Source organism: Bos javanicus, chromosome 10, assembly GCF_032452875.1.
Source record: "Bos javanicus breed banteng chromosome 10, ARS-OSU_banteng_1.0, whole genome shotgun sequence".
Lineage (NCBI taxonomy): Eukaryota > Metazoa > Chordata > Mammalia > Artiodactyla > Bovidae > Bos > Bos javanicus.
In genome coordinates this window covers 33742740-33758725 of record NC_083877.1, presented here as the reverse complement: position 1 = coordinate 33758725, position 15986 = coordinate 33742740, and the positions used below count along the sequence as shown (strand labels likewise).

General features: G+C 40.6%; 1 protein-coding gene across 3 annotated transcripts in view; it reads left to right on the top strand.

Moving 5' to 3' along the window:
• The window catches only part of RASGRP1 (RAS guanyl releasing protein 1), an 81226-nt gene extending 66321 nt beyond the window's left edge, over positions 1-14905 (top strand). For all 3 annotated transcript variants that reach the window (XM_061430719.1, XM_061430718.1, XM_061430720.1), the window contains 6 exons: positions 964-1073; positions 1870-2014; positions 2685-2721; positions 3435-3587; positions 4383-4768; positions 12384-14905. In XM_061430719.1, coding sequence (XP_061286703.1) covers positions 964-1073; positions 1870-2014; positions 2685-2721; positions 3435-3587; positions 4383-4768; positions 12384-12518 — 966 coding nt within the window. In that variant the 3' untranslated portion in view covers positions 12519-14905. The remainder of the gene's footprint in view (positions 1-963; positions 1074-1869; positions 2015-2684; positions 2722-3434; positions 3588-4382; positions 4769-12383) is intronic.
• The last annotated feature ends 1081 nt before the right edge of the window (positions 14906-15986 follow it).

Genomic DNA, 15986 nt, shown 5'->3' with positions numbered 1-15986 from the left:
AAAAGCAAGGTACTGCCTGGTTTAGTTCGGGGCGGGGGAAAGGGGGTTGGCTAGGGGAGTACAGCAGTAGAAACAGAAAGGGTAAGAAATTTGGAACTTTCCTTCCTGAGCACGGGGAACCACTTCTCACATTGTGGCTGCAAACAGTTCAGAAGTTACATTTTGCCAACACACTTGGGCCTCATGGACGGAAGTGTACCTCTTAAAAGCCTAGCAAGACAGCATACACTTAAAGGCTGTGAGTTGATTTGCAGGCAGAGAGGGGTTAGAAAAGCTTTAAGTTAAAGGTGATAAGGAGAATCTAAAAAGTTTGGCACTACTTGATTCAATTCACTGTGCTACATGCCTTCATATTTCTGTGTTTATCCTGTGGACTATTTCCAGTGTAACAAAAGTACAAGCCAGCAAATGACGGGAGCACTTTGGACTAGGCTCCTAGTAGAAGCTACACTGCAGCCTGAGCTGTGGAGTGGAGGAAGGGCAGAGTGGAGGGAGGGGACGTCCCTCAGTGAGGGGCACTATGGGCACAGTGAGCCGGGGGGTGGGGAGCGGCCTATGGACATGCTAATGGAACTGAAAGCACCTAGCTACCCTCGACTGAGCAACTTCACTTTCACTTTTCACTTTCATGCATTGGAGGAGGAAATGGCAACCCACTCCAGTGTTCTTGCCTGGAGAATCCCAGGGACGGGGGAGCCTGGTGGGCCGCCATCTATAGGGTCGCACAGAGTAGGACACGACTGAAGCGACTTAGCAGCAGCAGCAGCCACCCTCCAGATGCTGGTGACTGCAGAGACTGGGATGTGACCCGCTGAGTCTCTGCGGCATCTTAAGGAGCAGGTTTCCTTGTTCCTGTCACTTAGGACTGAGGAGAGGCTTTTTACAGGTGTTCCAGCCCCTTGGTCATTTGGGTATGCGTGATTTCTCCCTTGGTAATCACCAAAGAAATACCTTTTTTCACAGTCTGTCTTCAAGAACTATGATCATGACCAGGATGGATACATTTCCCAGGAAGAATTTGAAAAGATTGCTGCAAGTTTTCCATTTTCCTTCTGTGTGATGGATAAAGACAGGTGAGAGTTGGTGCATGGGAATATGTGGTTATGAGTCTGGTGATGAGAATGCCTCATGGAGGTTCTGCTGGAAGAATCTGTAAACTCATATGTTTACATATGCTACTGTGCTCACTGAATGAATTTTGGATCTAAGAGAGCCATCATGAAGCAAATGCCTGTCTGGCTTCAGTTTGGACCACAATGGACCAGGAGAAAATGCATGCCTTTTTGAAATGCCTGAGTTGAGGATTCCGTAACTGCCGGTTTAGGAACAGCCAACTCAAAAAAAAAAAAAAAGTTAAGAAAAAGTTTAAATCTCTTCTTGCTTTCCTTACAGATCATGAGAAACTAATATTTATTAATATTTTGCATATTTACTTTTCTCAAGATTACATAAGTTCTATGTTGGTGGTTCTCTGTGTGAAACCAAAAGTTTGATTGGTGGGTTCCAGCTATGTAGATATACTGTCTAAAGCCAGAAGCTACAGCATAAGGTATTTGTCTCCCTATACCCACATTTCCATCACTTCTTTTTGAAGTCTTAATGGATAGTGGTTAAATTAGTTAGGAGAACCAAACCTACTCTTTGGTTTAGCCAAAGAGTAACTGCAGAGATAAGTAGTGTCATCTTACCTAATTATTACATGCAACCTACTCATCCTTATTAAGAGGAGGGCTGTTGGAAGTAACTGTCAGGTAATACATACTGTACTACCCCTCTACCCCTCAAGGATACAAAGAGAGTGAGTTTCTAAGGCTAGAAGGAGTCTTGTGACCCAACTCCACTCACACCTCATCTCTCATTTGCTGGCAGGGAAGGCCTCATCAGCAGAGACGAGATCACGGCCTACTTCATGAGGGCCAGCTCCATCTACTCCAAGTTGGGCCTGGGTTTTCCTCACAACTTCCAAGAGACCACCTACCTGAAACCTACTTTCTGTGACAACTGTGCTGGATTTGTGAGTTGTTCTTAAGAGTGCTTCAGGGTTGAACTTGGGGAGGAGTATGAGATAGTTTAAGAGATTAACCAGGCACAGCCCTCACATACATTTTATCAAATTGTCCCAGCCTAGAGTCTAAGGAAACACCTGTGGTAACCTTGTCCTTAAATGCATGGGTTTTACTTTTCACTCATCTTTTCCCATTTCTTCCTGACTTATTTTTCCCTCTGGTAGGTGCGGCCTCAAATAAAATGGTGAGGAAATGTTGAATTGAGGCTATACTTTTTTAGATGTTAGAAAATAGAAATATGAGACATCCTTCCCCCTTCAAAAGAAGTCACCTGGATAGCTGCCCCATCCCTGACCCCAGGATTCTATATTCTTGCCCTTTAGTTTGGAGTCTCAAGAATCCTATTTGTCCTGTGATCTATCCACTGTAGACGTTGAGTCATAAATCCACTGTAGTATAAGCTTTTTGAACACTTAACTCTGATTGGCACAAACTTTTCCTGTTTTCAGTTTAAGACCAGGAGGGATAAAGACACATGAGAGATAAATGAGGTTTCCCTCCCACCTGAGGCAGAGAAGAATGCAGAAAAATAAAAGAATGGATCTCAGTGTCTAGGTTCATACCAGGTAAGATCATGGACATGCAGCACATTCTAACCATCTCCTCTTTGTCTCACAGCTCTGGGGAGTGATCAAACAAGGGTATCGGTGTAAAGGTAAGGCTCAGCTTTGTCCAGCCTGTTGTCTTCCCTGGTCCTAAGGGCTCTCCTGTAAGGCATGTTTGACTCACAGCCTCATCCCCTAACTGGCTTCCCTAGAGCACCCCTGAGAGTGACTGCCACCACAAAGAGAGGAATCCCTAGGTGACAAGTTATGCAGCCTCTGTTACAAGATCCTCTCTTTGCCTGGGTTGCCCTGGAAATTGGGGTGACTGCTAGATCATGTTCTCATGTGGTCATGGGTCCCCAAAGACAGGCACAGAATCACTTTTGAAACAGAAGAGAAGTGATTACCAAAGGCCCTTGTCAGCTTTCCTTTTACCATAGTTGTCCTTGTGACTAGAAAAGTTCAAGAGTAAAGGAGCAAAGACATTTAACTGAAAGGAAGAAAGATTAAGACCTAAGAGCTGGGAGCCTCTAGAGGTCTCATTAGAGTGGGCAGTATGTGCAGGATGACCAAAAAAGACACCCCTTCTTCTTCCCAAGATAACAGGATGCCACTTCTGATTCTCAAACTCATGATAAGGGCTGTGACAAGACTGAGATCCAGGGTTGACCCAGTAAGAAGAATGCTAAGTTCATTAGAAATGTTAGATGCCCTAGCTCCAGAACTTAGGAAAGCATATGTGACAAGAACAGTGCACAGGTGTGGCTTTGAGACGCTGGAGGAGAAAGTGAAGGACTTCCTGACCAGGGTGTCTTGTCCACAGACTGTGGGATGAACTGCCACAAACAATGCAAAGACCTGGTTGTGTTCGAGTGCAAGAAGCGAGCCAAGAACTCAACAGCTCCCACAGAGATCAGCACCTCTGTGGGGCCAACGTCCAACCTTTGCTCCTTGGGAGCCAAAGATCTGCTCCATGGTAAGCAGGCACTGGGAACATTCATCCTGGAAAATGAAGTCAGAGGAATATAGTTTTTGGGAAGCAAAGATTACCTCTATCCTTCCTACTCATAATGGAAACTATATTATGCACCTTGTGTTATTAAGAGTTCCTTGTCACCTGTGGGCACCACAGTTCTGACACACACAATGCAGACGTTCTTAGGAGAAAGGTGGCAGAGAACAGCATGAAGGTCTGGGGACTCAGACTGAAGCCTGGGAAGGGGCTGCACCCGCAGACCATCTGTCCCCAAGCTTTGTCCAGTAGTGAGGCTTTCCTAGAACTTCCGGGAAGAAGAATGGGTAGGTTAAACATGGGTGTACTATGGGCAACAAATGAACACTGATGTAGAAGTGCTATAAGGCAAGGTCTGCTTGTAATGAAAAAACTGACCACCAGTTAGTAGGTAACAGTGATGCCCAGTAAACCCCCTTCTGTGATTTAGAGCAAATTCCTAGACATACAAAAACCTTGGGATGGAATCTTAGGCACTCTGCCTTTTGGGGAGCAAAAGAAAGCAACCAACAGGAAAAGAGCCTTTAAGGATGGCCTTTTCTCATGGTGGATGAAGCCTGACACCAACAGCCATAGCTTGCCCAGCAAGGCCTCTGAATTCAGCTGCCTCACCCCCTAACCTGGCTGCCTAAAAGTAGTAAGTCTACTTTGGGCCTGTGGACTCCTGTAGCAATAAGAAAAGCCTCGTTTGATACTCATGTGTGAATGTCGAGTGCCTGCTTTTCTAAGCTAAAGTACCAACATGTCTTCTTCCTACAGCACCTGAGGAAGGACCTTTCACATTCCCTAACGGGGAGGCTGCGGAACACAGTGAGGAGAGTAAGGATCGGACCATCATGCTCATGGGAGTATCCTCACAGAAGATTTCTGTTCGGCTGAAGAGGACTGTCGCCCACATGGCCACCCAGACTGAAGCACTGTCTTGGCCTGGCAGTGAGGGCCCTTCCAGTCACTTTGTGCTGTCATCCCCAAGGAAGACAGCCCAGGATACTCTGTATGTACTGCCCAGCCCTACATCTCCGTGCCCCAGCCCAGTCTTGGTCAGGAAGCGGGCTTTCGTCAAGTGGGAGAACAAAGAATCCTTCATAAAATCAAAGGAGGAGCTCCGTCACCTCAGGCTTCCAACATACCAAGAGCTGGAACAGGTACCTTCCTTTTTCTTTTTTTGCAGACTCTGAGAAAGTGGGGCTAACCAGGGAAGAACATGTAAACTGAAGATTCCGATCAGGTTGATTATTAGAAAGATAAAGGGGAGGAAAAGGAAAAGAGGTAAGAAAAGGATTCTGCTTTGTCTCAAAGAAACCAGTGAGGGCCCTGGTTCACATTACATATCTATGACAGGACAGACAGGGCTCCCTGTTGCCATAAAGGTACAATCTCAAAGTGCTGGTACCAAGGTCCAAAGCTCTTTTCACAGCAGGCTCCTTGAGAAAAACCAGTTTCTACTGACCAGCTTTACTGTGGTGACACCACACCCTTTTTCTAGACTTAAAGGCAAGTTGCCTAAATATTCCCTCCCTAGAAGTCTTTGTTACATTATTCAGTTATGTTTGGGGAGGGGACTGGGGGGAGTACTTCATGAAGGTTACCTGGGCATCTTCTTAAAACAAGGGAGATGAACATCATGCTATCAAAAGAGACTATTTAGCTCACTGCACAGAAAGCCTCCTCCTTAATGTAAAATGAGGGAGCTTTCCTCTAAAACTTAAGATGTACTGATTTATATGTTTATACATTAGAAGAGCTAAATCAACAGTAGCTGGTAAATGCACAGTTGATTATTACATATAGCAATATAATCCATTAATTGCTAACAGTTGTGGTACCAGGAGTTTTTTTTTCCTATTAGGCTCATAATGTCCTAATTATAATGTACGTAATGGAGGCATGAGAAAAGACAAGGTTATAAGAAAGAAAGGAAAGTAGGAGCTAGGACAACTGGAGGCAGCAGGTCATTGTCCAAATAATTCTGTAGGGTCATCACTAACGTACTTCTTTTTGTGTAGAGTACAAAGCTCAGAGTGAGAGCTGGTTAGACAGACCTCTTGTCATGGGACGGTAGTTTCTTATCAAAGATAGGTAACTTAGTTATTTTAGAGAGAGCAAAGACACATTAGCTCCAACATTATCATTCACCTTATTAAAGGGGAAGAAGGCCTGTCTGCTTTTTACCCCCAGAACATCAAGGTCAGCAATGTGTTTTTGGAGGCCTATCAGTACAAACACAAAACCAACATACAACTGGCTAGAATCCCTTACGTAATTCTACACACTACATAGTAAAACTGCCCTATAGGGTTTCAGGACTCCCTGCCTGGTCCTCAAGTGTTGCGCCTTCCCTGCTAGACCCCCAGGAACTGAATCAAAGGAACAAGTTAGATGAGGCATGTGAAACTCTCGGTTTGGTGCCTAGAACAAAGAACATACCTGATAAAATAACAGATTTTCCAGATGAAAAGTACTCTCACTCAGAAATACTTAGGACATGCTTTAAGAAACAGATGGTGGCACAATGTGGGCTTGGCCAGAATCAACCTTTAAGAACAATGAAAGAAACTTTGAAAAGTGAACTTGATAGTGTAGAAAGAATCTCAGTCTTGATGACAAACATCTGGGTTCCTTATCCAAACTATTTCTTACTGCTGCTGTTACAGTCTGTGACCTGTTTGGTCCTCTGTAAAGTACATAAAGCCAGACATTGTCCATGCTGTCTACAGCTTGCTTCAGATCCTGACATTTTACATGCCCATGAAAAGGAATAATGTAGTTGGCAACAACGACTTCTTGCTGCAAAGAGTGAGTGGTAGAAAGATTTCAGAAAAGTGAGTTAGGTCCAGAACTAATTCTCACCCAGTAATACCAGAGCATGTAAACTCTATTTTTATCCTTGTCTTAGAGTATTTAAAATAATATGTAATATTAAAATAACGTACAGCACATACTAATAGTGTAAGTATGCTGCTGTTGCTGCTGCTAAGTTGCTTCAGTCGTGTCCGACTCTGTGACCCTATGGACAGCAGCCCACCAGGCTCCTCTGTCCACAGGATTCTCTAGGCAAGAATACTGGAGTGGGTTGCCAAAAGTATGTTTACACCTCTAAACCAGCATAGGACGGCAGAAAATACAATGCCTCTTAGATTCAAATCGCCAGTCTGATACTATTCCCACCTCTATCATCATGTAACACAGTACCTGGGGCTTCCCTGGTGGCTCAGTGAAAATCTGCCTGCCAATGCAGGAGATGCAGGTTTGATCTGTGGGGTCAGAAAGATCCCTTCGAGAAGGAAATTGCAATCCACTCCACTCCTCTGTCTGTGGGCTTTCCGAGGCAAGAAGAATCTGGCAGGCTGAAGTCCCATGGGGTTGCAAGAGAGTCGAACATGACTAAACAACAGTTACCTGGCACATAGCAAGTACTCAGTGCTACACAGTAGCTAATAGACAGCTATCTAGGTAATTTACGTTGAGAAGTAACTCATGTATCTCAAATCACCCACATATTTTGGGGGGGGGGGTAATCAGTACAGTATAAGCAAGGTAAGAACACGAGATTCAAAGTCTTAAAACCCAGGGACGTTGGCATCATGGTAGTGTGTGTTACTCCTTTGTAAATCTCCCCTTTTATTTACAACCATATTGGTCATTCATAAACAAAAGTGACTGTGCATCTTATACCAGAACACCCAGTAGATTTCTACCCACCTGTCCTTCAGAAAGTACTACATAGGACCTCAGAGAGGGCTGTGAAGCCAAGGGAGTTGGTTAGCCTACTCCATGCTGATTCACTGCTATCAGGAAGAAAAATAGAGACCAGAAAAAAACAAAAAAAGGTGACCAAAATTGGTAGCTGTGAATAATCATTTAACCAAGACTGTTGCCTTAAAAAAAAAAAAAAAAGTTGCACCATCATGAACCAAAACTTCAGGCCCACTAACCAAAGGTGAAACTGCCAAACCTTTATTCACACTAAGAAAAAATGAAAGCCTCAATATGTAAAATTAAAAAAACAAAAGGCAACATTACAGCTGTTACTATACAAATCCATAGAACCATGAGAAACTTATGAATATTCCAACATATTAGATAACCTAGAACAAATGTATAAATTTCCAGAAATGACCAAGACTGAACCCAGAAAAAATAGGAAATCTAAACAGACCAATAACAAGCAAAGGCATTGACTCAGTAGTCAAAATCCTTCCAACACAGAAAACCCAGGATCAGATGGCTTCATTGGCAAATTCTACCCAACACTCAAAGAATTAACACTGGTCCTTCTTAAAAGCTTTCTAAAAAATAGAATACTTTCAAACCATCAGGGTAGTTTTACCCTAATACCAAAGTCAGATAAGGACACTAAGAAACACAAACTATAGACCTATGTTACTGGCAAGTATACATGCAAAAATTCTCAACAAGTTATTAGCAACCTGATTTTTTTAAGAACACATCAAAAAGATACTATAAACTATGAAAAATGGGATTTATTTCTTAGGATGCAAAGACAGTTCAACATATGCAAATCAATAAATGTACTATATCACATTAGTAAAATGAAAGAAAAATCATGTGGTCATCTCAACAGATGCAAAAAAACATTTGACAGAATACAACATTATTTCATGATAAAAACCCTGCTCAGACTGAATAAAAGGAATATACCTCAACATAATAAGGGCCATATATAACAAACTGACAGCTAACATTATACTCAGTGGAGAAAATTCCAAAGCTTTTCCACCAAGATTAAGAACAAGACGAAGATGCCCACTCTCACCACTTATTCAGGTACTGAAAGTCTTAGCTAAAGCAATTAGACAAGACAAGAAAATAAAAAGCATCCAAATCAGAAAAGTAACAGCAAGAGTGTCACTACTTGCAGATGATGAGTCCATATATAGAAAAACCCCAAAGATCAAACATCAACAAACAAAAAAAAAACCGTCACAGCTAACATTTTCAGTTAAACTGCAGGATACAAAACCAGCTTAGAGAAATCAGTTGTGTTTCTACACACTAAGGATGAAACATCTGAAAAAGAAAACTTCCCTGTTCCCAACAGCATCAGAAACAAAATATTTAGTAATAAATTTAACCAAGGAAATGAAAGATTTATACAAGGAAAACTACAAGACTTGGCAGAAAGAAACCTAAGACACAAATGGAAAGACATGCTGTGTTCATGGATAGAAGAATTAAGACTGCTGAAATGTCTGGCAGAGGACCTAAATTCTTTCAAGGAAGACATACAGATGCCCAACAGGCAAACGAAAAGATGCTCATCATCATGAGACAATTATTCAGTTCAGTTGCTCAGTCATGTCCGACTCTTTGCGACCCCCATGAATTCCAGCTCCCTGTCCATCATCAACTCCCGGAGTTCACTCAGACTCACGTCCATTGATTTGGTGATGCCATCCAGCCATCTCATCCTCTGTCGTCCCCTTTTCCTCCGACTCCCAATCCCTCCCAGCATCAGAGTCTTTTTCAGTGAGTCAGCTCTTCACATGAGGTGGCCAAATTACTGGAGTTCCAGCTTTAGCATCATTCCTTCCAATGAACACTCAGGACTGATCTCCTTTAAGATGGACTGGTTGGATCTCCTTGCAGTCCAAGGGACTCAAGAGTCTTCTCCAACATCACAGTTCAGAAGCATCAATTCTTCGGCACTCAGCTTTCTTCATAGTCCAACTCTCACATCCATACATGACCACTGGAAAAACCATAGCCTTGACTAGATGGACCATTGTTGGCAAAGTAATGTCTCTGCTTTTGAATATGCTATCTAGGTTGGTCATAACTTTCCTTCCAAGGAGTAAGCGTCTTTTAATTTCATGGCTGCAATCACCATCTGCAGTGATTTTGGAGCCCCCCAAAAATAAAGTCTGTCACTGTTTCCCCCCATCTATTTCCCATGAAGTGATGGGACCAGATGCCATGATCTTCATTTTCTGAATGTTGAGCTTTAAGCCAACTTTTCCACTCTCCTCTTTCACTTTCATCAAGAGGCTTTTTAGTTCCTCTTCACTTTCTGCCATAAGGGTGGTGTCATCTGCATATCTGAGGTTATTGATATTTCTCCCGGCAATCTTGATTCCAGCTTGTGCTTCATACAGCCCAGCGTTTCTCATGATGAAAATCAAAACTGCAATTAAGTACCACCTTACAGCAGCACTACTTATAATAGCCAAGACATGGAAGCAACCTAAGTATCCACTGACAGATAAATGGATAAAGATGAGGTGCAGATATAGTGGTATGTGTGCATATATATGTACGTATATGTGTGTGTGTAAAAAAGAACGAAATAATGCTATTTAGATGGACCTAGAGATTATCATAGCTAAGTGAAGTCAGTCAGAAAAACAAAAAAAAAATTTCACTTCCATGTGGCATCTAATGGAGAAGGCAATGGCAACCCATTCCAGTACTGTTGCCTGGAAAATCCCATGGGCCGAGGAGCCTGGTAGGCTGCAGTCCATGGGGTCGCGAAGAGTCAGACACGACAGCGACTTCACTTTCACTTTTCACTTTCATGCACTGGAGAAGGCAATGACAACCCACTCCAGTGTTCTTGCCTGGAGAATCCCAGGGACGGGGGAGCCTGGTGGGCTGCCATCTATGGGGTCACACAAAGTCGGACACGACTGAAGCGACTTAGCAGCAGCAGTGGCGTCTAAAATATGACCTAAATGAATTTACCCATGAAACAGAAAAGACCTACAAACGTAAGAGAACAGACCTGTGGTTGCCAAGGGAGAGGGTGGGGGAAGGATGGGATGGAAGTTTGGAATTAACAGGTGTAAACTATTACATATAGAATAGATAAACAACAAGGTCCTACTGTGTAGCACAGAGCATTATATTCAATATCCAGTGACAAACCATAATGGAAAAGAATATGAAAAAGAATCACTTTGCTTATAGCAGAAACTAACAAAACATTGTAAATAAAGTCAATAATTTTTTTAAAGGACTGTTAAAATGCCCATACTACCCAAAGCAATCTACAGATTGAATCAGAATACCAATGGAATTCTTCACAGAAATAGAAAAAAAGTCCTACCATTTGTATGGAACAACAGAAGACTATGAATAACCTAAGTAGTCCTGATGAAAGAAGCTGGAGATACCACACTTCCTCATTTCAAGTTATATACTACAAAGCTACCGTAGTAAAACACACTACGGTACTGGCACAAAGACAGACACATAGACCAGTGGAACCGACAGCAGCCCAGAATTAAACCCGTGTATGCAGTGAACTAATACTAGAGAGCCCAGAGCACACCCAAGGCAAAAAGGATAGTCTCTTCACAAATGGTGTTGGGAAAACTGGATCAGCACATGCAGAGCAATGAAATTTGACTCCCATCTTACACCTCTCATAAAAATTAACTCAGAATGGATCAGAGACAAACATGAGGCCTGATACTATGAAACTGCTAGGGAAAAAAAAGTAGGGAAGAAGCTCTTTTTCATTGGTCTTTGGCAGTGAATTTTTGGACATGACACCAAAAGCAAACATCAACAAATGGGACTACATTAACTAAGCTTTTCACAGTAAGGAAACCATCAATAAAATGAAAAGGTAACCTACTGAATGGGAGAAGGTATTTGCAAATGATATATCCAATAAAGGGTTCTTTAAAATATGTAAATAACTCATACAACTCAATACCAACAACAAAATCTAAAAACCAGAACTAAATAGGTTTTTTCCCCAAAACATACAAATGGCTGATAGGAACATGAAAAGATGTTCCATGTCACTAATCAGAGAAATGCAAATCAAAACCACAATGAGATATCATCTCATACCTGTTAGGATGACTGTGATCAAGAAGGTAACAAGTGCTGGTGAAGATGTGCAGAAATCAGGAATCCTTGCACACAGTTGGTAGGAGTGAAAATCGGTATAGCCACTATGGAAAACACTATGGCGATTTCTCAAAAGACTAAAAAAGAACTACCATTTGATTAGTAATTCCACCCCTGGGTATATATCCTTAGAAAATGAAAACACTAATTCAAAAAGATACATGCACCCCAGTGTCTGCAGTATTAAACAGTCAAGATACGGAAGCAAACTATGTGTCCATCAACAGATGAATTGATAAAGATGTGTGTGTAAATGCATATACATATATCAATCCATATGCACAATGGAATATTACTCAGCCATATAAAAACTGAATTTCTATTTGTAACATTGGAAATCAATGGCTGACTCTATAACTAAATCACTGCAAATTAGATAATTAAATCCCAGTTTAAGGGGATGGGATAAAATTCTCACCTTTATCAAGTCTGTTAGTTTTCAATGATTTGGAGAAGAAAATATGTAATATATGGATAATGTATGTAATCTCCCATGTGAACTGTAATATCACGTAGTATATTCCAAAGTCATTGCTTTCATACCTCAAACCTGACCAAGACTTTTTCTGCCACATTTAGGTCTGCTACACAATATTCAAAGATTTTCTTATTATCCATCTATTGCCCATGAATGGTTTATTCTGCCTGCTAGCTACTCACATCTTTGATATAACAAAGATGTGATATAACAAAACTAACTGATACACATGATCATTTGATAAGTATTTAACTTAGTTTTTATTCAGGGCAAAATAACTACCTTGAAAACAGTTTCGCAGCTACAGTGAAAAGATGCCAGTCAAGTGTAGTACTCCTGATGTTACTAATCTGCCATTTATTCCTGCTTTATTAACATACCTCATTCTCCTTTTCTTTTAGGAAATAAATACCCTGAAAGCAGATAATAATGCTCTAAAGATCCAACTGAAATATGCACAGAAGAAGATAGAAACCCTCCAACTTGCAAGAAACAATCATGTCTTGGCTCAGATGGAGCAGGGTGACTGTTCTTAGCCCAGAAACTCAAGAAACACAAACTGTAGAGTGTATCAGAGATCTCACTTCCTAAACCTCAACACAAAGACCCGGAGAACCTTAGGCTGACTGGCTTTAAAAAGGGTACTTTAAAGAAAAGGAGCTACTTTTTTACTTAAAAGATTCTTACTGTGCAGTAAGGTTTTCTCTTCTAGTCAGTTGAATCAAAGGGAGGAAAGCTGAAGAATGCAAAATATTTGCCATTCATTCCACAAACTTTTTCTCCCCTTGGGACTAATATCAAAAGCATGGTAAAAACATGACTATAGTTTTCTGACAAGGTAGCTTCTTCTACATGACCTGTCCAGCTGCTTCTTCCTTAGACCTAAAATCCCTGGAAAATGAATGTTTCCTTCCCTGGCTTTTTCTGAGGCATTGTTCCATCCAAAACTTGCTTATGATGGAAAAATACCCACATTCCAAAAGGAAAATCACTTCCTCTGTATTTCAGCATTCTTTACGAATCTGGTTCCCACTTCACTACCTCAGATCTAATCAATTTGCCTTTCCCCCTCCTTCTTCACTATATTCTTACACAAAGAAGGATATCTACCTAGAAGACAACTTCTAGAGATGTAGCCATAAATTTGGGGGTGGGGGCCAGGAAGGAGCTATTAAACATGACATCATCCAATTACAAGTCAACTCAATTTTAGTCTCACAGTCATGATAAAATAGCCAAATTAAGCACCTGGAAACGTGGCTATTACCACCTCATACATGGCTGGCTAACTGGCTAAAATAAGTATAACACAAACATATTTGTCCCTTACATAATCTACAATGGATAGAATTAAGAATTTATAGCTTTTTTTAAAAAAAGTCTAACTTACATGTGCCATTTTTTTTGAAGTAACTTTTTTGAACTGAATTTGTGCTGGTACTGTCTTCACTATTAATACTATTTACAAATAAGCTAACTGGATGAGAGGTTTCTATAATAGCTGACAGCATGTACATATGTACATATTCTATATATACAACATCAGACATGCATGTGGCTTGGAATTCTGTTTCCTCCGTCAGATGTGGAAGTGATTTAGACTTTTGGTCATGTATACAAATTCACAAAGTTCAGTTTGTTACAAGAAATTACTTATAATGTAAATTGTATTGTTTGGCAAAATCACAAGAGTCCTGTGAGTTTTCTGTTAATGAAGGTTAATGATAAATGGGCTCAACTAATTATCTGGGCAACTGTTCACAAACTTCTCTGTCAAACTCTATTTCTCTAAAAAACTTTCACAGCCATTTTCTTCCTTCCATGCTTGGATGCCTAATGCCGAGCTGACTTAAAATTCGTACACAAGCTGACCAACTGCCAAGAATATAATCTCAACAACCAAAAGTTCCAAACTGGCAACACCAAGTCTTAGTCAGAAACAAACTATATATGCTGTATAGTTTCCTGGGAGGATTCAGACCATTTAAGAAGTTCCTTTCATGAAAGACCAGTTCCCATTTGCATACCCCCTTGTACTGAGCTTTAGTGAAAAAGCAAATGACTAGCTTTCACTTAGTGTTTAGTGTTTTAAAAAATCACTGTACACACGAATTTACCTTTTTCTACATCCAAACTCAGAAACCCCCTTGGCAGGGCTGTTTAGGTCCACAACTTGGTATATAATCGTATAGGAAGTACTTTGCTACTTACCTTATATCGAAGAAATGTTTACAGTCATCCTTAAAATGACTTATTCATTTCCTCTGATACAAACCAAAGACAGTATAGCTCAATCTCTTTATGCGGAGTTATAAAACACAACTGAATTTTTTTCATTCTTCTTATATATGCCATCCAAAATACAGAGCCCAGGTTAGTGTATGTAAATAATTTGTAATCTAGAGGAATTCAAAAGGTCACCATCTCCTTAGTCTAATTAACATGGCTAGAAGCTCTCAGGCCTTCCAGAATTTATTACTGAAATGGACAGGAAGCAGTAGTTTCACCGCAGGTCTTTACAGTCCAGCAAGGGCCAAAGAAGTATAGTGTATAAATCAGTATTATTTGCTCTGAGCAATATAGGATTAGTGGAATCTACAGAGATAATCTGGAACAAATTTTTTTGTCAAGCCTACAGTACAAATCTGTGTTATCTTGTATCAACTTGAAGTAAGTTTGCGCATATATTTATCCGTCAAAACAAGGCCAAATCTTGTTTCATTAACAACAGTGTCACTTCTTTTCTTTGGTAATTGATTTGCTGTTTTACTGGGCACTTGTGAATTTCTGTTTAAAGATGTATAATGTAAAAGAACTGCAAGGAAAAAAACATGTACAGATTGTAAAGGTGTTTTTTTTTTTGATACCTAATGTAAGTTTTCTTTGTGTAATATTTATATGATAAAAGACAGTAGAATCCCTACGACAAAGATGTCCTGTGTTTCTTCTAGTTCATAAACATATAGATGCTTTATCTGAATTTTTACTATTATCAACAGCTGAGACCACTCCCTAATTCTATTAACCAAACCAGTTGTCCTGAAAGGAAAAGCAAAGCAACTAATTACTCAGTATACATTTTTCTATATATGTAACATGAAGTGGTAACATATAGAAATATTCAATCATTTCCCATCTTATTCCATAATGACAGTGATCCCCAAATATTGTCTATAAACACTTAACACTGAAGGAGACAAGTCTGAGGCTGTCATTTCTCTATGCTTTCATCTTTAAATCCACAGTTCTATCTAAGAAAACTAGCAAGAAAAGATAAACTTTGAAACTGTGGATGGAATTGGTAAAGGATCATTCAATCTAGTGTACAGATCACCCAGAGTAATTCATTTGTGCTCATGATTAGTGATCATTTAGAGTAATTAAAGATAGCCATGATTTTTCCTTAATCCCCAGGCAACTTTTGTTTAACTAGACCAATGAAGGGGAATAGGGGGATGGATTCTAGTCAAACTCCATAGTGGAATGCATTCAATCAGTTTAGTTCAGTTGAGTCCCTCAGTCGTGTCCAACTCTTTGTGACCCCATGGACTATAGCATGCCAGGCTTCCCTGTCCATCACCAACTCCCAGAGCTTACTTATACTCATGTCCATTTCTGCAGTCCCCTTCTCCTCAGGCCTTCAATCTCCCAGCATCAGGGTCTTTTCAAATTAGTCAGTTCTTCACATCAGGTAGCCAAATTATTGGAGTTTCAGCTTCAACATCAGTCTCTCCAATGAACACCCAGAACTGGTCTCCTTTAGGATGGACTGGCTGGATCTCCTTGCAGTCCAAGGGACTCTCATGAGTCTTCTCTATCACCATAGTTCAAAAGCATCAATTCTTTGGCACTCAGCTTTCTTTATAGTCCAACTCTCACATCCATACATGACCACTGGAAAAACCACAGCTTTGACGAGATGGACCTTTGTCGGCAAAGTAATGTCTCTGCTTCTTAATATGCTGTCTAGGTGTCATAACTTTCCTTCCAAGGACTAAGCGTCT